Source organism: Dendrobium catenatum, unplaced genomic scaffold, assembly GCF_001605985.2.
Source record: "Dendrobium catenatum unplaced genomic scaffold, ASM160598v2 fragScaff_scaffold_404, whole genome shotgun sequence".
Classification (NCBI taxonomy): Eukaryota; Viridiplantae; Streptophyta; class Magnoliopsida; order Asparagales; family Orchidaceae; genus Dendrobium; species Dendrobium catenatum.
The window spans coordinates 274,282-300,846 of NW_021318866.1; the positions used below are offsets into that span (position 1 = coordinate 274,282).

The following is a 26,565-nucleotide window of genomic DNA, read 5'->3' on the forward strand; positions in this document are numbered from 1 at the left end:
GAAAACTGACAAAATGAGAAGAACTTAAAACAAACTTTGTTAAATAAACTTAAACGACCCAAAACTTGACAAACACAATAAAAGATGCTAGGAGATTTTAAAGAAATAAAGAAATTTAAAAAGATGGTATCCTCAGACAACCGTCAGAGCGGGTTCCTCACATGCATCGAATAGTAGATTAAATAAGAGAAGTGCATAAGACTAGCAAACCGAAGGTACACCACTGCAAGACTGTCCAAATGCTTCCGAATCAACCAAGACACGACACCCTAAAGTTGCTTCACTGTTGAGAAGAAGGATACAGATGGAGTGGCACTTGCGGAGAGACGAAGAGGTTAGAAGCCCGAGAAGAAAGGGTGGAAAGAGCCCGCAGGATTTCCGAATAAACCCGCAGGTTAATAGCAAATATGCTCACAAATATCAACTGTCTTTCTTTACAACATCATCTCTTATTTATAGGCAAAGTAGGAGAATGCCAAGAGCCATATTATAATTGCTTTCTCTTGAAACAAACAGTCCAAAGCCAAAACCAAAGAGACATTCTCGGTAGCCAAGAAGTTCACGGAATCAAGGGGGTCAATGTTTCGGAAAAAGGCCCAGGCATGGAAATATCAGCCGGCTGGAATGTATAGCACTAAAAACAGTAACTTCCATTTAATATTTTGCATTGAAATTAGCCATAAATAAAGAGCAGGCCACGGTTTTCCAAGAGACGAGAAGAAAGGGGGGAGGTAATGCTTTGAATTCAGCCATCACTAAAGAGCAAGCCACGGTTTTCCAAGATAATGCATTGAGTTCAGCCACCATTAAAGAACAGGCCACGGATTCCCAAGAGACAAGAAGAAAAGGGGAAGGGGAAGGGACAAGGCCACTCCAAAAGTAAACTTCATAATGAGGTACCTTTTGAGAATTAAAGAGCTACTAAACTTCAGCTCAAGCAACTTAGAGAACAAGCTCAAAACCGAATGCTCCAAAACAGCCAACCCGTGAACCACCAGCAGCCAGGGACCAATCGAGCCAGCAAACCAAAGGTCTACCAAGCCATATGCACTACCTACCATGATCATTGGATAGCTAAAAAAGAAAAGAAAACAAAATATACTATTGTTCAAATAAAATAAAAAGTACAGAAATTCTTGATAGCATCAGTATGTGATCCCCAGGCACATCGCGAGCGCCGAAAAAAGGATTTGAGATCTTAAGTTTGAGAGCCATTTATACTTTAGCGAGCGATGGGATGGTGTCGGTGTCAAAGGCATGAGGATAGAGGCACAAAAACACAAATATTTCTCTTTTTTTCCTTTTTTTTCTCCACTTTTTTTTTACATTCGTTCTCTCTTTTTCTTTAAGATGACGATAACAATAATAATAATAATAATAATAATAATATGACTAATAATAATAGTAATTAATAGAATTAACTAATAATACTAATTAATAGTAATAATTAATAATAAATAGTTAAGATTAACAAGAAAATATGTTGTAGTGAAGGAGGAATTTTGGGGAAATACATGGGTTAATTTGCTTTAAGTGTTGGCTGAGAGGAAAGGATAAGGTGAGGGAGATCGGCTAGTTCATAGGAAGTGGGGAGGGATTGTGCAAGCTTGCTGTGAGGCGTCAAAAGCGAGTGGGATTGTTTGCAGCTTGCAATCAGGTGAGGCATCAGGTAGTTGTGAGGCTCGGTGCAGGAGGCTTACGGGCTGTAGCAACTAGAGAGGGATGAACAGAGCTATGCTTGACTAAGAGAAGAGTGACGGGCTGGGTTGGTTCGGCAAGCTAAGAGGAACAGGCAGCCTAGATGATTCCGGGTTTGCTAGGTCGAAGGTAGTAAGGTCAGCGAGTGGTTTGGGCGTTTTATCGGATGAGGGAATTAGGATGATTGGAAATCGGATAGGGAATGATAGCTGGAGCGTGTCGGTCATCGGGTTTGATAGCAGGCAGTCGACGGAAGGCGGAGGTGTTGGGTTGTAGAGCCGAATTTCACTGGTGAAGGTCGGCGAGTGCAGTCGTGATCAAGACTAGGCTGGTCGAAGGTCTCAAACGAGTTGGGAATTGTACTCGGACGAAATCGGGAGGTTCGATTTCAAGATCCGGAGGGTGATCAGATCGACTGGAAGCTTGCGGTGTGGTGCTGCAGGCTAGAGGATAGGGTGAGAGATTAGGTTGTTTGGAGGATGTGAGGTCGGCTAGTGTATTGGTCTTCAATCTCTGGAGTTCGACACAGGCACAACAGTCGAGTTTATATCAATACTAAGATTTAGATAAAAGAAATCAAGTGAGGGAAAAAAGTCACCTAATCAAAAGAATAAAGCATCACGTTTTTATCAATAGATACCCTCCTTCAAAAATCTTCAAGTCTCCACTTGATCAAAGAATTGACTAATGAAAGTAGAAGAAATAGAACAAAAAACTAGAACTTCCCCTCATATTTCATTATACAACAAAACAAAACAAAAGAATTAGGTTCAGGAAATTCAGTAAACCACAAAAGAAGCAACATCTATCACTAAAATCTCACACAAAATGAGACATGCATATAACCTAAATTGTAGCAAAAGCTTAAATCCCACAACTAAAATCACAAAAGAAAAAATATTCCTATTGGATTTGAATGACCATAGAAACATCAAACCACCATAGTCAACCCACCACAGATATGCCAAGAAACGGAGAATAAAGAGTTCAAGGAAAGCCACCACCCAAATCTAAAAAAAAACTGTAAAAGCTATCAAAATCCTCCACGGTGCTAAACTTCCCAAAGAACAAAGCTGCTCTGCATCTACCAATGTGAGGGGAATTAAGAAAATTCAAATTATAAATATAGTTGCAGGCAGTGCTTGGCATGAAATCTATTGCATAGCTCCTTAAAGAATGAAATCAATTTTATGCTCCATTAAACATTCATCAAAAGAGGTATGTGATGCAAGAGGCTCTAACCAATGCAAATTCTGAAGGTAAATGTACGCAACCATGAAACAAAACTGCTTCCATAAATTCAATCTATGACTTCAAGTCTTAATGAAAGTAACGTAATTGCAACTATAGACAACCAATCCACTGCACATTCATTTAAAAAGAAACAATTTCCATGTTGTTCACTAGGGGGACAAAAACCTTAATAAAAGAGAAATTCTAATAGTTTAACGGACTAAATTAGTTGATTGAATAAAAGATTATTATAGAGATTATGAAGGAATCTTATAAATTGCATGCTTTCTTATATACACTAGCGGATCTATAGTGGGAGCTCTTGTGGCACGGACTCCCACTGGCCCATCTAGTAATAAAAGCCCATCTTGCATAACCTTTTCAAAAGTAAAAAAGGGTGAAAATATAGGGGATTGAACCAGGCCTCTAACTTAGAGAACTAGTGTCTTATACATTGGGAAATATAGCAATTTGTTCTCTTCTTTTTACTATACTTTTACTTAAATTAAAACTAAATCCAACAAAAGTATAATCCCATAATTTCTTGACTTGGTCCGAACTTCGCCACACTAAAAATCATTTATCTATAAAGAAAAATTATGTGTAGGTTATATTTTTTATAAAACTAATACCTAAATATTTAATGTGAAATAAAATAATAATAAAATTTTGTGTAATATAACTAATAGAATATAAAATATATTGATATTCTCGAAGATCAAATTATTATTTCACTATAAATTATTAAATAGAATAGTTAAAAAATCATTCGAAAAAAAAAAAATTGAGAGTATTTTAAAAATCATCAATTTGTATGCGTACTCATAAAAATTTATGTCTCCGCCCCAGCCTATATATCTAAACAATACTTAAGACATGCTAACAATAGTATATTGATATTTTAACAAATCAAATATGTGATGAGACATTAACAAGGTATATGTTACAATAGGAATTGTATAGAAAATAGTTTGGAATTATCAATTTGTGCCACCACTAACAAATCAAATATCTACAACAACAAGTCTTTATCCCACTAACTGGGGTCGACTAAATGAATCCATTTTCTCTATTGTGTTCTGTTAAGAGACATTCTCATTTAAATCAAATAAAGAAAGTTCATTTATAATATTTTCTAACCAAGTTTTCTTATGTCTACCTCCACCTTTCTTAACAAAAGCCAAATCTCATACATCTACTCCCTTAATTGAGTTATCAGAAGGTTGCCGTTTTATGTGACCAAACCATCTAAGGCGACTCTCTCTAATCTTATATTCCACTAGAGCCAAGGTTTAAAATTGCGTAATTAAGCCTCGAGGCGGTTTTCGTCCGTGAGGCGAGGCGTAAGCCTCGAGGCGGTCTGAGGCCTAAGCCTCACGGACACAAAATTGCGTAAATGAAAAATCAAGGGTTTTAGCAGGAAAATAATAGCAATATTGTACCTTACAATAAAAACATCTAAATGATATATGAAAATAGTGGAAAATAAGAAAGTAGATGCAATAACATCATGTCCCAAAATACAAAATCACAAAATATTAGTTTAACAAAACTCCCAGAATACAAAAAACATATAAAATGAAATCATATCCCATCACTAAATGGGTCTTTAAGTGAGTCTTCTTCTCCAATTGTATCTATGAATGTCATGTCATCATCATCTTCAACATGACTCACTTTTCTCTTCCATGTTCATAAAGAGAAAAGATCATTATCATGTATTCATGTTCATTGCTCACTTGACATAAATGTAATGTAATAGCATATAAGAAGTTGTGGAATACCTTTACTTGATTGTTGTGCTGCAGAGCTAGTGGATGTGTGTGGTGTAGTACTAGTGGATGTGCCAACTTGATCTGCTTCGCCCCTCAAGACATCCACACTTAGATCTTCTAACTGTAAGTCTGATGATGGCAAATCTGTCTCATCATCTATGAACCACTCATTATCAGACAACACATCATCACACACTAATGGGTCCTCATCATCCTTCAACCCCTTATTCCTCAACCTCCTCTCTCTCAACCTCTTGTTGTGCATAATATATACGAGAGAATTCATTCTGAGTGTTGATAGCCGATTTCTTCTCTTTGTTTGCACTTGGCTATATGTACTCCAGTTTCGCTCACACCCAGAAGAAGAACAAGTGAGGCCCAACACTCTTACAGCAAAACTCTGTAACTTAGGGGTGGAATCACCAAATTGAATCCACCATTCGTCTTTTCTTTACCTCTAACCATGTCTCCTAAAGCAAAAAGCCTAATACACTAAAAAAAATCAAAAAAATCTAAACCCTAGTTTTTCTTAAACTTGAAAAATATATCCCTAAACTTAATAGAAATACCTAAAATCCAATGTGGAGTACTCCCAGAGGGCGGCCGGAAGTTTCCACTTCGCCGGAGAGTGGCGGCGCCGGCGGGAGAAGCAGCGGGAAGGAGGCCGACGGCGTGCTGAGGCGCAACCTGGAGCGTGCGGGAGGGAGAAATGTCGGGTTTGCTCTTTGCTGAAGGCTATCGGGTAAAAGGAGAGAAAATGGCTCATTTTTAGTGAGTGGGCCCTATCCCAGAGAGGCGTACGCCTCACCAGGAATTGCGCAATTGCGCCTCTGAGGCGCGCCTCAGTCCCAGTGAGGCGTACGCCTCTTAAGGACACATAATTGCGTAGGTTATGAGGCGTTTTTTGAAGGAATTGCGCAAAGGCGCGCCTCTAATTGCGCAATTTTAAACAGAGACTAGAGCTACTCCATTTTCACGTATATGCTCATTTTGCATCATGTCTCTAAGAGTAAGCCACTCATCCACCTAAGCATCCCCATCTATGCAACACTTAACTTAACATTATACTTTTCTTTTAATGGCCAACACTATGCCATAAAGCATTGCAAGTCTCGCCACCATCTCATAGATTTTTCCCTGAAGTTTGAGGACTTTCTACCATACAACAAGCCCAATGCATTCTTCCACTTCAACCATCCAACTAGAATTCTACTAATAAAATCCCCATCTATCTGAACAATAGACCCAAGATATCTAAAACGTGTACTCTTATTAATGACTTGATTACCCAAAGTTGCAATCCCTCCACTGGATCTATTACTACTAAAATTACACTCCATATATTCGATTTTAAATCTACTCAAACGAAAAACCATTAGACTCTAAAGTTGGCCTCCATAATTCAAGTTTACCATCAACTCCCTCTCATAAAGCATACACCAGAGTACAACCTCTTGAAAATGTCTAAAGAAATGGGCTTAAGGTTGGTCTTTGATGTAATCTAGCTGAAATAGAAAAATACTCTGTCAAACCACCTTGTGTTTGAACAAAACAAATATCAAGATAATATGAAATAATCAAATATGTGATGAGTGGAAAAGTAAAGGATTAGTGAATCACCTATTAATAATCACTCTTAACCAATTTCAACCCTACAAAGGTTAGCTACAAAAAATAGTTGCAAGAGAATTTCATTATGGAAGCAATAAGAGAAAATGGATAAAAAAAATTTGCCTCAGTAGAAGATCGCAAATTAAGTATAAAAAGTTGTTATGCATGAAATAGAAATATAAATTAATCACAAAATATAAGCTATGAACTAAACCCTTATCTAGTTTTTATGGATCATCCATCAGAATAAATTTGGAATTGTACTTTTTACATAAAAGATCCTCAGAATTAATATATGACATAACAGGATGCTTACCGCATCATGACTTGTTGAATGCATAGAAAGTAGTACCTCCTTCACGAAAAGGACACAGAAAAGGGAAAGAATGAAGACCTACCTTGTCAAATGCTTGACGGCATTCAGCTGAGGGAGTGCCAACAAATGGAACGTTCGCTTTCTCCAATAGCTCCTAAATTTTTTAGGCAGAATAAAAAATACAAGAAACTTTATGATAGGGAAAGGAAAAATATGTTTTAGCAAACTTTTAAACAACCAAGGTTTTCGGTTATATGGCATTCCCAAAAGATAAGGACAAAATTTTCTGGAGATAATGTTAGGTTGGCCTTGAAAGAGCTGAAACAGAAGATCGGTCGCCACACAAAGAGAAAGAGGCCATGGTCTCTAGGTTTTAGAAAACTAATAGGTCACATAAGGCAAATACATGCACCAAACTACCCATTATAATCATAGGACAAACCTGAATGCCTCCATCCTCACCAAAACGGCCATGAATAACAGGGAAAACTATATCCACAGAGATAGAAAGGTGCTCCGCAAACTCAGTTAAAGAACTAAAAGCATGGGCGAGGCTGCATGAAGAGCAGTATAAGTTAAATTGCATACAAACAGCATAAGCAAGAAAATAATGAAGCAGAACGTTTTGATTTAACAAAGAACTACAAACCTTTCTAACTTGAAATCAAAATCAGCGGGAGTATTTGAGTACAACTGTCAAAAAAAAAATGTCCATCAAAAAATATAGATCATAAGTATCGTTAGATATTGCAATATTAGTCTTCAAACTCCTTAACCATGACCCAACAAAATATTATTTCTCTATAACAGGAGAAGATAGTGGGCTAAGTGCAGATCTATATAAGAACCTTTAAGAGACTACAGAAATAAAAATGAATACTGCAATAATCCATCAGGCTACTCAAAATTTACCATCACAACAAGTGTTAGAAAAATACCATAATCTGATAACTAATTGACACATTAATTTGTTACCATTTGTATGGACACAACTCAATTCTGTGAAGCAGCATAGGTGAAAAGCAAAGGTACAGAGTAAGGTGCAAATGGAGCATAAATGAGATGAGGGGATCCAAAAATCAGAGACACAACAGTAATTAGCCATTGCGCATATTTATATAAACATAACTATCAAGTCAAAAAGTAAATTGTGTAAACAAAATTGGCAGAAATACTAACCTGTGCAGAAGACACTGCATAAGCATTGAAATCAAAATCAATGTAATAGCAGGTAACATTCAAATCTTCTCCCTGAGGTGAACAAAACAGAAAGTTAAAATAACAATTTCATTCCCAGAAATATGTAGTTTAGGCAATCAGATAACGGAAAGAATTTTTGTTTTCATTAGGCAGAAGAACTGGTACGTTCTCATTTAGAAAAAGTCCCCAGGTTATGCTCAACCAAGAGCAAACTCTCAGTTGTTATTTATTTAAAATTTTGAAGCCACGAGCATCATTGGTGAAGACAAAAGTGAGGAAATGGGGAGAAAACCATTACAAAGGCAGGGTTCGATGAAATGCAAACTCATTTAAAACATAACAACGAAAAATATCAGAAGATAACACAAATAAAAACAAAGGTGAAATTTTGATGTGTAATGTAAACTGAAGTTTCACTATAAAAATTAATCTCAATGGCATATCTGGGTGTTTAATCTAGGCAATATCTAGCATATAAAAATAAACCGTGCGTATCATTGGGGAAAAAAAAATGACTTAGGTGAATGAATAACAATATACGGGTAGGGTCTAAAGAAACCGTTTGAACGTCATTTTTCATGAAATGGTGACTCATTTACAACATAATAAGGAAAAATGTCAAAAGATAATACAACCAAAAGTAAAGGAGACTATTGCTGTGTAAAGTAAACCTAAGTCTCAATGCAAAACTTTAATATCAACGGACTGTCTAGGTGTTCAATAAAAGCATTAGAAAAATCTCACATATAAAAACATAACCAAAGAATGGGACAAAAAGCACAGACAACTGGCGGGTTTAAAGCATGGTTTCACGTTTCAGCAAAAACTGACTACTTTAGCCACATCTGGATCAACCTTATATCCCAAACTGATTAAATTGACTCTGGTCCTCAGTCTAAGCCAATTTTTCACAAATGATCTAAGTCATTGGCTTAATTTTAGCGGGTCAGAAATAATGGTAAGCAAAGGCGTAAACCAAGGGTTGATGCAAATCAATGAATGTCAAAGCTCTAGCTAGGAAATCTAGAAGTGGAAAGCACTACAGTCTTATTCAAGACTTATGGAACACATTCGATAAAATGCCATATTGTTGAAATACATCAATGCATCTAACATACCGTAACAGTTATTGCAAATTCAGTTTGTTATGATTAGTGGATGACATGAAAAAATTACTTATAATCTGACTTAAACCACTTGAAGCCCTTTGAAAGTACTTTTGAAGATATATTAAGCTTTAATAATTGTATCCACTCAATAAAATCTAATATTATGCAAGGTTTGTTAATGCAATCAAAAATTTGGGGAGGGATCCAAATTTTTTATCACAAAAACACAATCAACTTCCTATATAAAAGAAGACACAAAATACTCAAAAAGAAGAGATAACTTAGAAATTTTAGAATAAACTCTTACATTTCATATAAACGAACACTTTTATAAATAAAGACTTACAACTCTTAAAATTAAACGACTTACAAACAAAAACTCTAACAAGACACCCTAAACTTGCTTACATTGAGAAGAGGGATACAGGTGAGGTGGTCACTTGCGGAGAGACGAAAGAGATTAGAAGCCGAGAAGAAGGGTGGAAAGAGCTCGCAAGATTTCCTAGAGGAGAAGAGAAGAAGAAGTGGACAAAGCTCGCAAGCTTTTCCAACAAAACCCGCAGGTTTACATTTCCAAAAATCATTCAAAAAACATATTCCTAACAACCCAAAAACATCTACTATTTATAGACATGAGAGGGGAATACAAATAGCCACAAAACATTAATTTAAAAGCTAATTAAATAGGGAATATGAAAAGCCAACAGTCAATTCCAGGAAACAAAGCATCAAGCCACGGAAAAGCGCCCATACACTCACGGGAAACAGCCCAGCCAGGAACCGAAGAGGCAGCCGCAAGAACCAAGGAGCCAAGGCACGGAAATCCAAGAGCCAACCGTGGGAACCAAGGAACCAACCACGGGAACCAAAGGGACAACAAATGGGGGGAATGAACCTAAATTTATGAGCTAAAAAGGCTCTCTACAAGAGATTAATGAGCTGATATCTAGTAGAGGAAAGCATTTATGAGCTTGAAACATAAGAAGAGGCTCATTAATGAGCTGATTCAAGTAGAACTTACAAAATTTTCAACTCAACTTGTTTTGATCCATTCCTTGCCTACATCATTTGTCTTCTCATAATCCTACATATTATAAATAGAATTAGGGGTTCTTTTCATTCTTTGGTGTGATGTTCTTCAATTTATGGGAGAAAGTGTAACACCCCACTGTACCCCATTACAATACAGTAGAGTAGCACATCATCAACATACATTTTCATATCATTTAAACATTTGCTACATTTCATTCATAGAATTTATATAAAATTTCTAAGAACATATCATTCACTGAATAAACGGAAGCATCTATACTCCAAATTTCATCAATATAAACTTACAGAGTCACTAAAGAAAATCCAAATTTAGACATCACTGAACTAAAATGTCTACATACCGCTGATGTAAACTCACACACAATTTAAATACTAAAATATAACATAGAAGAACTTTCAACTTATTATGCAACAACTTTTTCCTTTCATTTACCTATAACAACAGTCAATATGAAATAGCTGGTGAGCTATGAGGCTCAATAAACTATACAAATTAAATAACAATTAAAATGCAATATTATAATAAATTATATTATTGAAATCATCATTGAATCAACTTACCATTATTTATAAAACATCATAAAATCATATTTGACATCATCCTTTATTTCATTTGAAGTAGATATTGAATATTAATTTTAGTCTTTAGAAAAAATATAGGCAAAAGTATCAATTTTTTCTTAATGGGCATTTATTGGTGGGCCTGTTTTTTCTTTTGTTGGGCTTGGCCCATTTGTCCTTAGCTGCTTAGTGTTTGGAGTTCACGATTAATGGGTTTCTTTGGCTGTTTGGTTCCTGGGCTGGATGTTGGGTTGCCTGGCTGCTCAGTTACGTTCTTTGGGTTTTTCCCTTGTTTTGATTGGTTGCTTTGGTGGCACTTGTGGGAGGCTGTTTGTATTCTTTTTCCATATTTATAAGGGTTATTTGATGTTGTTTAAGATAGATTTGAGATGAATTTTTGGAGCATGAAACCTGTGGGTTTCGAATAGCTTACGAGCTATCCTCTTCTACCTCCTCTCTTTTTATAATTCGTCTCGGTTTCTAATCTCTTTCTTCTCTCCACGGCATCCATTCCAATTGTATCATTCTTCTCTAAACTTCATTAATAATAAGTTGGTTGTGCTGTTTACAAGTTGAAAGTAGTGTTGTATTTTTGTACTTGAAGTTTTCTTTTTTTTTTTTTTTTGCATCAAGAAGATCTGGTTACTTTCATAAACATATTCAACAGAGTCCTGATAAATCTGACATTATCGTCATTGAATAACATAGAGGCCCATTTTTTCCTCTTTAGGGGTCTCTTTAGCCCCACCTACTATGCATGTATCAAATTCTCTGGAATACCTTTTATCCCATCTACAATACAGGTTTCATATTTGAGTCCTTTTTGCGCACCTGATTGCATATATCATATGATATAATAATTAATATTTATTAAACTCATACATTCATAATTTATAAATGATTAATATGATTATAGACATTCTACAATTTATATAACCTTACATCTATTGCATGTAGAATTTGATATGCATTACTTAAAGAATGAAACTTCTTTTAAACATATTATCAACTAAGAAAATATTAATTTTAAACATATTATAACCTAAGAAAATATTAAAACAATCATGCGTGTTCGCATATAAAACTTAAATTGTTCATATTAATATGCAATTGCTTATACCTAAATACTTAATGTATTTTCCTATTTACTGTTGGCATCTTCCCAAGTCATTTCATTTCTCAAACAACACAGATAACTTTATAAATATATCAAGAAAAATTAGTTCTTCAACTTGTAAATTCAATTTACACACTTACCTTCCTAATGAGCTATCTCTTCAAATTCTCTACCTCTTACTCAAACCTACGCTTATAAGTCACATACAATCACCTCTCCAATCATATAAATATCACAATCTGTTATTTAATAAAATGTATAACATAATCCTATACTTAACATCAATTACATCAAACCCTTCCTTCTGCATATATTTGATGAATTCTCCTAAAATAAAAATTAGGATTATCATATAAAGAACTTAATGGCTTTAAAAAAATTAAAAGCTAACAATAAACTCTTGCAAGTTTCATGACCAAGTATTTCCCTATTTCGGTTGGGTTACATCAAGGATCAGCCTTAAGCCCATATCTTTTTGCTTTAGTCATGGATGTTCTCACTAGACATTTGCAAGAGGATGTACCTTGGTGTATGCTTTTTGCTTATGATATTCTTCTTGTTGATAACACTAGAGAGGGAGTTGAAGGTAAACTTGAATTATGGAGGTCAACCTTAGAGTCTAAAGGTTTTCGCTTGAGTAGATCTAAAACGGAATATATGGAGTGTAATTTTAGTAGTAATAGACCTAGTGAAGGGATTGTGACTTTGGGCGATCAAATCATTAATAAGAGTACACGTTTTAGATATCTTGGATCTATTGTTCAGAGTGATGGTGAAATAGATGGGGATATTATTAGCAGAATTCAAGTTGGATGGTTGAAGTAGAGGAATGCATCGGGCTTGTTATGTGATAGAAATGTACCCCTCAAACTTAAGGGAAAATTCTATAAGATGGTAGTGAGGCCTGCAATGCTTTATGGTGCTGAATGTTGGCCATTAAAAGAGAAGCATAATACTAAGTTAAGTGTGGCAGAGATGAGGATGCTCAGGTGGATGAGTGGCTTTACCCTTAGAGATAGGATACGAAATGAGCATATACGTGAAAAGGTTGGAGTAGCTCCAGTAGAAGATAAAATTAGAGAGAGTCGCCTTAGATGGTTTGGTCACATAAAACGGCGGCCTTCCGATGACTCGGTTAGGAGAGTAGAGGTATTAGATTTGACTTATGTTAAGAAAGGTAGGGGTAGACCTAAAAAGACTTGGTTAGAAAATATTAGGAATAACCTTTCTTTATTAGATTTAAACGAGAATTTGACTTTTAATAGGACACAATGGAGAAAAAGGATTCATGTAGCCGACCACACGTAATGGGATAAAGGCTTGATGTTGTTGTTGTTGTATTAAATCATAAATCTGTTACTAAATATAATTCTTAATATTCCTCTAGCATTCTAACAATAACTATTTAACTGTAAAAGGTATATTTTAGATTATAATTAAATAAATTTAAATTTTTACCTGAATATTTTGAGCCTTACAGAAACTTAGTGAGAATTGATTATCATTATTATGGATGGAGATTTCAAGCATAGCAAATTAACTAAGTCAATGGAATGACAATATATCAAAATTTAAAGAAGTAGTGTTTTGTGTGTGCCACTTTTTCACCTTAGCTAGCAAATGCCTTTTGAGCTATTAGGAAACAAAAAATGTTCCTAATTTCTATCAAGTGATAGTGAAAATATCCTTAAGTAGTGTTTTGTGTGTGCCACTTTTTCACCTTAGCTAGCAAATGCCTTTTGAGCTATTAGGAAACAAAAAATGTTCCTAATTTCTATCAAGTGATAGTGAAAATATCCTTGAATTTGTAGGTAGCAATCAAAATACGCCTAAGACCCTATAGGAGACACCAAATGCACATAATCCCTTCTTCAAGTAATATGCAAAATATTCTTGAATCCTTGTAGAAACAACAAAATGCTACTAATCAAACTTACAATGCATGAAACTTGCATTCATATTGTATCACAAGCTTTCGCTTACAATGCATGAACTTGCATTCATATTGTATCACAAGCTTACACATGTCCAATGACCTTACAATGCATGAAACTTGCATTCATATTGTATCACAAGCTTTCGCCTACAATCAAACCTCAAGATAGGCGTCGTCATTCAATCCCCAATTGAATGGCAACATGTAGGTCAAGGTCCATGCCTCTACTTGCATGCATATCCTACTCAATCAGAGGACATGAAAAATTTGACCTACAGATCTAGGAGAATGCACAATAGCATTAGGAAATGCAAATGTTAAAATTTATGGATTTCCATAGCTTAGTGAATAGCTAGAAATGGGCTTGATTAACTACAGAAATCCCTAAATTATTATGAGATTTCTTGTAGGCCTTAAAAGATCTAAGTTGTGAATCCCACAATAGGTAGAGTTAATCAAGTTCATCTTTGAGCATTTGCAAAGCTTTCAACATTTAAATGATAATGATCCATAGCTCTAAAAAATTCCTAAGTTCATAAAAAATCACTACTCATTCAATGCCTGAACACTTTAATCATGATAAAATTGATTTAGGGGTTGTTTGGTTGCTTGCATTTAGGGTGTAAAGTAAACCAAATGCATAAGTTTTAGAAATTTTTGTGTTTGGTTTGAAGTAATGTAAAAGGAGCATATTCCAAATACCCCATGTAGTGTATTTTGAGTGTATTCGGAATTCCTCCGATTTGGGAGAATCCAAATACACAGCAAATGCATTGCCATTTCCACCACTGTCAGCCACCTCTACAACTGCCTGCCACCGCCGCCATCAGGCACTATCGTTGTCGAACACCGCCGCCAGCCACCTCGGTCGGCCATCCACTGCCTCTGAGCACCATCTCCGACAGCCGCCTCCAGCCACCATCGACGGTCAAGCTTTCAGCCACCCTAGCTACCACTGTTTACTTTACATTGCAATCACTTTACTTCAAACCAAACAAAAAAAAAGTAATGCTACCCTAAACCAATTATATTTATCCAAAAAAAAAAAGATTCTTTTCACACTGTATTTCTTTTAAACGGTATTCCTTTTTCAGGCAACCAAATAGTCCCTTAGTACTTTCCCAAAGTCATAGGCAAGATCAATCCTATTTTAAATAAATCATAAACATTCTAAAAAATAGGATCTCTCTTTCAGGAACCCTCCTCCCGCATGCATGATGCTTTGGATCCTCCCAAAGCTTCAGATATTTCATTGCATGAACTCTAGGATTTCTTAGGAATTACCATGGCCTTAGGAATTACCATAGGCATGATCAATCCTATTTTAAATGAATCCAAATCATTCTAAAAAAATAAGAACTCTCTTTTAGGAGCCCTCCTCCCTCATGCATGAAGCTTTGGAGCCTCCCAAGACTTGAGATAATTCATTGCATAAATTTTAAGATTTCTTAGGAATTACCACTAGTGTTAGATAAATCCAAGGTTGTCTATCATATTCGTTGAGCCAAAATCAATAAATAATCCTTGCTTCAAGACATAGCCCAAATTAACCAAATGTAACTCCCTCTTTGAACATGAAAGTTCAAAGAGCTCTTGTGATTGGTAGCCTAAAACTACAATTCCACATCCTTATCATCAACTGTATTTGCTTTATCCAAATTAAGCGAATTAAACTACCATTCTTTGAGGACAAAATTCAATGACTCCTTCCTAATTTGTGACCTCAAAGTTACAAATCACCCCTTCGATCCAAAAGCATGGAAGATCTTCTAACCTCCACATACAGGTTAAACATCATCCTCTTTGCTTATGACCCAAAGTATCAGCACTCCACGCCTTCACTCCCAAGACCCAAAGTCTAGCCTCTTTCATTTGTTTAAATGTCGAAATAAAAAAAGAAAATTCGAACAGATGCATCACTTCAGCAAGCAACGTACCCATTCATTTATACAAAACAACGGAGAAATGAAACAAAAAAAAAACTCGCTCTTGTTCTCCTATTCACAGCCTATGTCGTTTCAACCTCCAAGTCTGATCCCTTGCATGATATAGCTTCCAACTTTTTGCCTTCAGCCCGATCGCAGAGCTGCAGCCCTGCCTTTGTTATAATGTGTAAGCAACAGTGCATGTGCCTCCCTCCGTCTACTAACCCTGATCCACACCCATGCCTGCACTACCCCTGCCATGCCTCTGCCCTGCCCGTGACACCCACACGAACCGCGTGATTCAACCAGCCTTTGCACACACACAGCCTACGTCCACGCGGCCAGCCCGTATCCGGCACTTGAGTCCACGCGCCAGCCCCAATTGAGACCAGCCAACACGTCTGGCGCTCAAACCGAAACAACCAGGACCGCCTCCACATAAAGTAGCCTTCTCTGACCTGATTTTGTGCGCACCTCTTACTTTCCAACACAAATTGTCCACTTCAACTCGTCCATCAGTTTCATGATCGACTGTCTGTGAGAGTACAAATCTAATAAGGGAGTCTTTGTATAAAAATTAATTAATTAATTAAAACATGTACCACAACCACCAATTGAAGGATTTGAAGATCCAAGTCAAAACCAATCATCATCGCAAAGCACTTAGTCCTCGAATCTTTGATCCGATCGGGCGGATTGAAACAGAAAATGCCCTCCCAATCTCCCTTTGCAGAGAGGAAACACTGGGAGGCTGCCAGATTTTTGAGAAAAATATGTAGCACTTTCAAATAAAAAATAATAATAGGTAACCTAATATGAAGACTTGAAGACCTATGCCAGCACCGATCATATTAATTGATACATCACCAAAAATTATCTAGATATGGCGCAAATCTCAATGCAAATATGAATTGAAAACTTTCAAAATTAAATTCAGGATCATCCAAACTTTGATTTGAACAAGCTCGTTGTCAATTAGAACATCTCAGGGAGACAAACCCAACTACACCAAATTCAATCCAATTCGAGCCCAAATGGTTCCAAATCAAAGGATCAAAGCCTATCTAGATGCCTTAAAACACTAACTGAATGACCAAATGATATTCAAATATGGCATGCTTATAGTTCAATCGAGCGGCTCGACGAGACGAATCCAACAAGACCAAGATGGCCTAATTCTGACATCATATAAGCACATAAATGCTTAACAAATGCTCTTTGATCGAGGGGGTCAATTTAGGCCATCCGATGGAGCACTCCAAATTTCCCCAGATATTCTCTATATTTAAGGGGCATGTCACTCTCAAAAATCTATAAATAGGCCCCAACATCCCACATAAAAAGGGGCTTGGAGCCTTTGGGAGGAGGAAAAGGAGAAGAGCATTAAGACTTGAAGAATCTTGGAGCTCCACCTCGACAACACCACTGACGAATCTGCGTTACCATGTCAGCAATGTCGCCACTGCTATTCCTCTATCCGACCATCGTCACCCGACTACGGTCCTTCCGACCATTGTCACCCACCAACTAAGACCTCTGTCACCCGCAAACTACAGCCATTCCGACCATTATCTCCCATTGACTACGATCCCTCTGACTAACATCACCCGCTAACTATGGTCCCTCCAACCACCTTTGCTCGTCGACTATAATTCTACTGAACAAACAAACATGTTAACACTCTTTTGATAACAATTACTATGTAATGAATTATATACAATGTGTATTTGCTACATTAAGCCAGCACCCTCCTCTGAGGAAGATATTTTTTGTAATCAACCATCAATATTAGTGGATTCATTCAAACTGGATCAAACCTGATGGTTCTTTTCCTTTTCATGATTTTTCATGTAAAAATCTTGTTGTCTCTTATGAATGTTACACCCTGCTCTTTTATCCGTCTGTATGTTCGGATCTACGTACAAAGCTATAACGCTATACACTACGGCCACAAAAATTCCAGGACGTAACAATACTGAAGCCCTCGACTATCAAATTTTTGATCTGGCCCAGCGATTGAAAGGCCGAGTTCCCTACCAACCTCCCTCGCGGGGAGTGCACACTGGGAGGATGTCGGATTTTTGAGAAATAAAAATAGAAAAATAAAATATATTTTAAATAAATAAAATATTTTTTATGAGAGGAATTGAAGAGCAATTTAAGAATATTAAATTCAAATAATATGAAATTAATTTAAAAACTTAAATATAATTTAAAATTAAAATTTTAATTAATTAATTTAATTTAATGATTAAAAAATAAAATAAAAATACACAATTAACTAAATTTTAATTTATAATTAAAAATCTACTTTTAATTAAATAATTAATTACATAAATGAACAAATAAAATAAACAAACATGATAAAATAAAATTTCTTTTAATTGATTGATTAATTAATTAATTTAAAAATATAATGAATTAAATTTTTTTAATTAATTAATGCAATAAATCAAATACAAAAATAAAAAAGACAAGAGAGGGGAATGTTTATGCTAAACACAAAATCAAACCCAACTCAAACTACAAACTAAACTAAACTCAATTCAAACTACAAATTCAGCTCAAATTTCAAACAAAACTATAAAGAACAAAACTCCAAAAAAGCTCCAATAGTGTGGGCTCCAAACGCCTATAAAATAGATAAACAAAAGCAAATTCAAACTTGTAAGCAAAGCAACTGTACAAAAGGAAAATTCAAAGTGCTGCAACTAAGCAGTGGTGCTGAGGCAAAAGGAAAGCTATTGAAACGAGTGTTTGCTCAAGAAAAATGGCGCTTTGGCGTGAATCCCTCTTTTCAAATTTAGGATTTCATTCTCCTTAAGGCAGATTGAGTTTTAATTAACCATATTTCCCCTTAGAATTGTATCAAAGTTTATTTAAATCTAGGACCTTACTTCCTATGAGCGCAAACCCTCATAATTTATTACCCCTCTTTCTTCGTAGGAGAGAACTCTCGATTAAGGATTAATCATTTAAAATAGCTTTGGAATTTTACATTTTAGTCTCGTTTGTTGGGGGATGGAGGTAGACACGATCAAGATTTCATGGTTCCGTCGTCTCAGGAATATCATAGGTTCAGTCTATCAACACTAACAATCGTTGATCGTAATGTTCAAAAAACCTGATTAATAGCCATAGGTTGCCTCCTCTTAAAGATCCTGAATAAACTGTAGTAGTTATATATGACTTTTACTTTTAAGGTGGTTTGTGGCTTATATCTGTTAGAATACCCATTAATTAAATTAGTTTGGGGCGTATAGCTCCATTTAGGAGTTGCCTTCGAAGTTGATTTAGGTCGGGGCTTATGGCTCCACCTAGGAGTTGCTCATATGTATGAATTTAGTCGGGGCTTGCGACTCCACTTAAGAGTTGCCCGGGAATTTTATTTAGGTCGGGGCTTATGGCCACTTTTAGAACTTGCCCGAAAGATTTGGTTTAAAACAGGGCTTATTGCTTCCCTTGGGGTAAGTCTTACAACTTCCCTTAGAAGTTGCTTGTAGTTTTGATTAGAGGTAGGTCTTACATCTTCCCTTGAAAGTTGCCTATAGACTTTTGTTAGAGATTGGTTTATTTTTTCATTTAGAAATTGCCTATAGTTTGATTAGGGATAGGTTATTTCATTTAGAAAATTTTCCCTAATATATTAGTTCAAGCAGGTCATACAAGAAGTTGCCTTGAAGTTTTTGTTAGAGATAGGGATTAAAGCTTCTTTTAGAAGTTGTCTATAGTTTAATTTGGGTAGGTCTTGCGGCCTCTATTGGAAGTAGCATGTTTGTTTTAATTTGGATAAGTTTTACAACTTCTCTTAGAAGTTGCCTATAAATTTATATTTTGGACAAGTCTTATGGCTTTTATTGAAAGTAGCCTGGCAATTGAATTAGGATTTTTTTACTTCCTTTGAAAGCTCTCCCAGTGAATTAGTTTGAATAGGATTTACTACACTCAGAAGTTACCTATTAAGTTTGGCTTAGGGTGGTTTTAGTAGCAGATACTTAGCATTGTGCTTCTCTACTGCCTTAGCACTAATATTTTTTCTTTGGTACTACTTTTTCTTATTTTAGTAGTTTCTCTTTTTAGCACTGTAGTCTTTGTTATAGTAGTTTTTTTTTTCTTGCGCTGTAAATTTTGTTTACATAACTAAGTTAACCATTGTTTGTTTGTTTGCTTACAAGCATTCAGAGCTCGCACTGCTTTGGAGCTTACACGAGAGTTTTCGAGCTTTGTATTTAGTTGAGTTTGATGAGAGTTGGGTTTGTTTTGTTTTTGTTCATGTATAGTTTGATTGTACAGGAGGTTTTAGTGCAAACATTATTCTCCATTATCTCTTTCACATTTTAATTAATTAATTAATTAATTAATCAATTTTAAGAAATTTTAATTTGTTGCAATTAATTAATTAGCTAGTTAATTAATTTAAACGAAAGGAGAGTGAAATCAAAGTAAATATTCCTAAGTTCAAACTAAATCAAATCTACATGCAACTTCCAAAGAAAGCATTGGGACTTACTCCTAACTACTTTGTTAGGGAACTTGCTAAGCAAAGTAATAAATCCTATAAATCCCAAATCAAAACTCTATGTTACTTCTAAATAGAAGCAGTAAGACCTATTTTTAATCAATTCATTAGGAGATCTTCAAAATGAAGTAATTAATCCTAAATCAAGTTCAAACTAAACTTTAATAAAAGCAGGCAACTTCTAAGAAAAACCATAAGTCTTACCCCAACCTAAATCTCCGAGCAACTTCCATGGAAGCAGTAAGACCTATTTCTAATAAAAATTACATGCAAATTTCAATAAAGCGGAAAGGCCTATTCTAACCAATTGTTCTAGGCAACTTCTAATAAAAGCAGTTAGACCTATCACAAACATAAATGACTAGGCAACTTGTAATAGAAACAGTAAGACCTATCCAAACTAATCAGAATAGCTCATGCAACAGGTCTTGTTATTTAAATAGGTTCTTCTAGGCCAATTCTTTGTGAAACAACATCCATCTTTCGCCATCATCATTTCATTCAACTAAATCAGCTTGTGGATCATATAACGTGGTCAACGAATTCATCGACCATGCTTTTTCTAGCATCTCAGCAATGAATATAATTTTTGGCATAATTTGTACAATATAACCTTATTGAACACTAACTTGAAAGAAGGTTCATCTTTCCTCACCCTCACAAACATCAAGTAGACGCTAAGATGTTCAGCCATTCTAGAATTGGATGTTCATTCTTTGTTCTGACAGAGTTAAAGTAGCACGATCTAACATTCTCGATTATTTTGAAAGTGATGTTTAAAAAAATTTTAACTGCTGCACAATCACAGAAGATTAAGAAGGCAAAAATGTCCCAAAAGCATTTCAGAACATTTCACATTCATGTATGAATAGTTGTTTCTATATATTCAAATCATATAGAAGTCATTTGCAGATGGAATTTTACATATTAAATATATAGAATTAAAATAAAAGGCATTTTACTGCTTTCACACTCATAATCTGGTACCTATGAATGAAATCTGGGAAAGAATAAAAGTAATCAATCCAACATAGGAGCTTTCTTAACCTCGTTAAAATCATGAAGGAGATTCCCCGTCTCCCGTTATGTACTCATCTAGTTGAACTAAAACTTATGTATAATAAATAAAACTATTTCTTCTAACTGGCCATAGATCAGATTACTAAAGCATCAACCAATGCGTACTAACCTGGATGTGATCCAGAACAGACCTAGCAGAATTCAACGAAATCCCGCGTTCAGCAGAAGGACCACCACACACAATCCCTACCCTCAGAGGCCTTCCCTTCACTCCATTCTTCTCCTCCAACCACCATTCTCCCTTATCCTCGACCACCGCAGCAGCCTCAGCAGAGGCTCGAGGAACCCTAGCCCAGAATTCTCTTGCCGGACAACGATTTGCTTCCAAGGAGAATCTGAAGCCTGGAAGACTCGGAGAAGAAGCAAAACACCCGAGGTTGGCGGTAAGAACCTCTTTAAAGCGATCGCCTCTCCTTTCATTGCGAGATACGAAGCGAAGAAGCGAAGAGTTGGAGAGAGAAGCCATGGCCGGAGAAATCTAGAAGTTCTAGGATTTCTGAAGGTGGAAAGAAATTTGGGTTTTTCAGAACACTTGAAGTGAAGCGGAGCGTCGATGGCGACAAAAAGCGATCGAACCTCGCTTTTTTTGTTTTTCTTCTGGACATCGTTTTCCGATCGTCGTTTTCGTAGAGTATTTGAAGAACAGTCCGGAAGCTTGGAGTTTCCATGAAATCCTATCCCATCTGATACTTTACGCTTACGCTTAACGCTCAGACGTGTTGCGAGCTTCTATTTTTATATTATTTTATTTTTTTAATTAGCTAATTTACTTGATAAAAACTTTAGAAATTATTGCGAAAATTTTAAGATCGAATTTAAAGTATAATATATATTATTATTTATATATTTCTTATAATCTAGACGGTGTAATCTTATATAAAAATGTAAACTCTAGTGAAATATATTTAAATGCTTTTAAATTTCTAAAAAAATTATTGATATTTTTTTTTTTTAATATCAAATTTATACTTTGAACCTTAACTTTAATAGAAATCAATTAAAGCTATTTATTATACTTTTCTTAAATTAAAAGTAGTAACAAAAATGAGAGTTTAAAGGTTTTATTTGGGCAATTTTAGCTTTTTTTATTTTTTTTTATTTTTAATAGCTATTTTTTCAATCACAATTTCTAAATGTATTTTAAAAATAACTTTTTAAAGACAAAATTTTAAAATAGCTATGAAAAAGCTATCTTCAAACACATTTAGGATAATATTCTTAGAGGATGATGACTTATGATTTTAGATCTATCTCAAAACCAAGATCTAAGTTGGGCACTATAGAATGGTAAGAAAATCCTAAGTGATCATTTACTTATGAACATTATTTTTCTCCTCTAGCAAATGTGATTAAATTTTAATTTTAGTTCATTTCTATTGTAATGCATGCTAGTTGAAGTACCACAAATTATGAATGATTGAAGTTTTAAAAAGACTTAAAATAAAATTTTTTACAAGACCAGGCTTCCCCAGGTTCATGAATCCTTATAGGTCAGATTATTTAAACTCTACTCTTGGGTGGTAAGATAATGATAGAAATATAAAAAACAAACATGCGATCTAGAATGGTTTCCGATTTATTTTCTTAGAGCGCTTAGCTTTCAATGTTATTTATTCATAAATTTTATTTTTAAATTATGAGTAGAAAAAAATTTATCCCTAAAAGCCTATTCAAAATTCAGGCACATAAACATGTAAAAAAGAAATCTATGAAAAATATGCAATTTTCACTATACAAATAATGTAAACATATCAATTTAAAAGAGTATAAACATCAAAAGTCCATCTGGAAAATATCACTCAATTATAAACTAGGGTCTACTGAAAGTAAAGGTCATCAAGCTCCAATAATAACATGGATTCTACACCAATGAAATGATGCAAGTATTAAAATAAGGCATTTTGATTTTTCTTCTTCAACTTAGTTCTTTTCTTCTAGTTCCTCCTAGATCATCTTCCTTTCTTCCCTTCTTTATTGTACATTCTCTCAATTAGACATCCAAATGAAAAAGAACTTCCAAATTAAGGATGTTTTATCCCCTTTGGATCCCTAATTATTTGATAAACTGCTTTATTTCAAGTTTTCACAACTCTTTACTTTCACTAAATTACATAATTAGAAAAATTAAAAAAAAAAAACTTAAACTCCATACATGATAGTAAAGTAATTGTATATATAAAAAATATCAATATCACATCGCATCAAAATTATTTGCTAATTTTTAAGTTAAATATATCTTGGCCATGCTTTACTATGAGGGTTAAACAACAAAAACATCTATAAAAATTAAATTGTATTAGTGGTATACAATTAAATCACTCATAACTTACAAAAATATAAATGCTCATCCCAAATCACATCATAAGCAATATGGTATAAACATAATAGCATAAGCATTAAAAAATTCATCACATCAAACCATAACAACTAGCACTCATTCACATTCTCATCATTTTCATATTACATAAAAGCACATGAAAGGAATAACTTCCTAGCCTAAAACTAGTGTTGGTTATCCTAATAAGTCTCTACATGTTGTGTGATTTGGATATGTCCTTGGATTTATTATTCTTTAAAATTTTCTAAGGGTTGAATTTGGTTTGTTGAAAGCTAAGGGAATTATAGTTTAAGTTTTAGTATTTTTTATGTTTTAGGATTTATTTTAGGATAAATTTTAATTGTTGAATTTGATTATTTATTAATTGGTTCTTTTTGGTATTTTGATTAGTCATTTAAAGCTTTCAATCCAATACACATTTGTCTTCATAAAAGGAGTCAAGCAAGTTGTGTGAGAGATTCAAATGTCTAAGTATTTCATTATTGAATTTTATAATTATTTAAATTAAATAGTAATTATCTTTGTTAAATTAGAGCTATGAGTTTCATTTCACCCTCATTGGAGCTAAGTAAATAGTCTTGTAAGCTTGGGTTAACCAACGATTACTTATTTAAGTTTGACGGTTGGTTGATTATTTTTAATTAATTTAATTTATAGATTACTAATGTGTAATATTTATAATTGACATTTATATTATATCAACTCATTCATGGCATTGTCATAATGGGTACGAGGACCAAGGCTTTCTTAGAACATGTAGCCTCATATTATAAGATAATTCAGCCTAAAAATTTCATTGACGGATTATGAAGAGTGATTATCTTTTATTTGATTTAATTCATTAAGTTAATAATTTGTTGAGTTTTAATGATTTATTAAATTTTCCTATTTATTGTATTATTTAATTAATTAAATTTGGCTAAGTATTGATTTTTTTTTAATTTACTTTGAATTCTAAAAATTTCTATTTTTTGTTTTTAATACTTGACCAAGAGATGAGTCCAATGCCTTTGAGTTTGTGTATTTGAAGTTTCCTAAAATTTGCTATGGCTTTTACAAGTTCAGTCTAATTAATTATTTAATTAGAGTCTCCCCAAATATCATTGATCACTCCTAGTGATGATAACAAATGTTTAAAATTATTTTGATATTTTTAATATTTTTTAATTATTTATTTTAAGTAATTAATAATTTTTTCTTATTTTTAAATTAATTTTTATTTTGATTTATTTTCACATGGCTTTTATTTTTTTCTGTTGAGCTCTTAATTCTGAGTAGCATGACACTTAGAATCTATTTTTAGATTTAACTTGGATTAATTATAAATTTTAGAAATTCTTAGGTTAATTATGTATGTCAAACTTGGTGCATTGGAGACTATTCAAATAATAAGATAGAATAAATTGAGGTGCTACGGTTGGTGCACCGTTAACTAGCTCCAGTGAGGTGAATCCTAATACTTAAAGCCCTTTAGGTCCCTATAATCCTTGCATGTGATTAGGATTCCCCAAACTTTAGGCCCTTGTAGAAACTCTGCATTTAATTTTTTAAACATGATGTTCCACTAGCAAGTAAGATTTTATTGGTTAGTGACAAAATTAGTATTGTGTAGTATTTATTTATTACCCACACTTAAAATTTTCCCTTTTGATTTTCTTAGAATCATAGTGGGCCTAATAAAATAAGTATGTTAATAAAAATGAGATAAGATAATTAACCATGAATAAATTCAATATATCATACTCTAATAAATAAAAATTATTAAAGAATTTAAATCAAACAAATTAACACTATACTCTAAATAAATTAAATTAAATAGGCATTATAAAATATTAATTAAATTCTAAAATAAAATTAAACCATTAAATTTAAATGATTAAATAACATTAATTAAATTCAATTTTAATCATCTCAAACAAATAAGACTTAATAATTAACATAATTAATCTTGATTTAATTGAATGAATTCATATGTTAAATACTAAATAAATAACTAAAGGGCCTTTCATGCTTTATATTTGAATCTTTTGAGGTCATATTAACATTGGATTTATGGGTCTTTATTAAATTTTATGTAATAAAGGTCTCTTATGCATTGGATTTAACTTTATTTGGAAGATACATATGCATTGCATACGGGGTCTTTAATAAATTTTAAATAAACTAAAGGCTTTCATATATTGTGTTAACCTTCTTTAGGAAGGCACAATTGCATTGGATTATAAAGTTTTTAATAAATCTCTAATGAATTTAAATAAATTTAAAATTTGATAATTAATTGAATATAAATAATCAATATAATTATAGGGTAACCCGAGCTTGCGAGGCTAATAAGTTAGCCCTAAGGAGGGTGAATTAAACCTCATAGCTGTAGTATAACAAAGGTTATTATTGTTTAATTTAAATAAATTATCATCCAAATCAATAATTAAAAAAAAAAAAAGACTTCAAAGCCTTTATATATTATGTTTGATTCTTTTTGGAGAGCATATATATATATATAGACAAGACTTTATATATATTGTGTGTGTCTTTTTTTAGAGAGCATATATATATATATATTGAAAGACATTAATAACACCTCACTTGGCCCACATTATTAAATTTCAAAGACATTAATAACATTTTTATATATTAAAATTTAAACTCAAATTAACACCTCACTTGGCACACAACCAACAAATAACTCCCAATTTGAATAACAAACAATTAATCTCCTATAACATATTAAAAACACATGACATTTTTCACACACTAAAATTTATTTATTAGGGCCACTAATTCTAGTTTGATGCTAGACCATAGTGCATTTTGGTGAGATATAGGTACTTTTACCTCAAGGGTATCCTTGGTATATTTATTTATTTATTTATTTATTTATGCACTCTGATGTCATATATATTTATTTATGCACTCTGATGTCATATATATATATATATATACTCTGATGTCATATATATTTATTTATGCACTCTGATGTCATATATATTTATTTATGCACTCTGATGTCATATATATTTATTTATGCACTCTGATGTCATATATATTTATTTATGCACTCTGATGTCATATATATATATATATATATATATAT

The 26,565-nt window shown here is 33.8% G+C and overlaps 1 protein-coding gene across 4 annotated transcripts in view; it reads right to left on the minus strand.

The window, feature by feature from the left end:
* LOC110108371 (D-alanine--D-alanine ligase) overlaps nucleotides 1-21,794 on the minus strand; it is a 113,719-nt gene extending 91,925 nt beyond the window's left edge. The window contains exons 1-5 of one of the 4 annotated variants that reach the window (XM_020839099.2): nucleotides 21,243-21,784; nucleotides 7,813-7,884; nucleotides 7,283-7,326; nucleotides 7,076-7,187; nucleotides 6,716-6,787 (exon numbers count right to left, since the gene is read on the minus strand). In XM_020839099.2, the coding sequence (XP_020694758.1) occupies nucleotides 6,716-6,787; nucleotides 7,076-7,187; nucleotides 7,283-7,326; nucleotides 7,813-7,884; nucleotides 21,243-21,599 (657 nt within the window). In that variant the 5' untranslated portion in view covers nucleotides 21,600-21,784. Of the gene's footprint in view, nucleotides 1-6,715; nucleotides 6,788-7,075; nucleotides 7,188-7,282; nucleotides 7,327-7,812; nucleotides 7,885-21,242 lie in introns of all 4 variants that reach the window. The other 3 variants (XM_020839030.2, XM_020839171.2, XM_020839239.2) reach the window with 3 other exon arrangements.
* Between the last annotated feature and the right edge of the window lie 4,771 nt (nucleotides 21,795-26,565).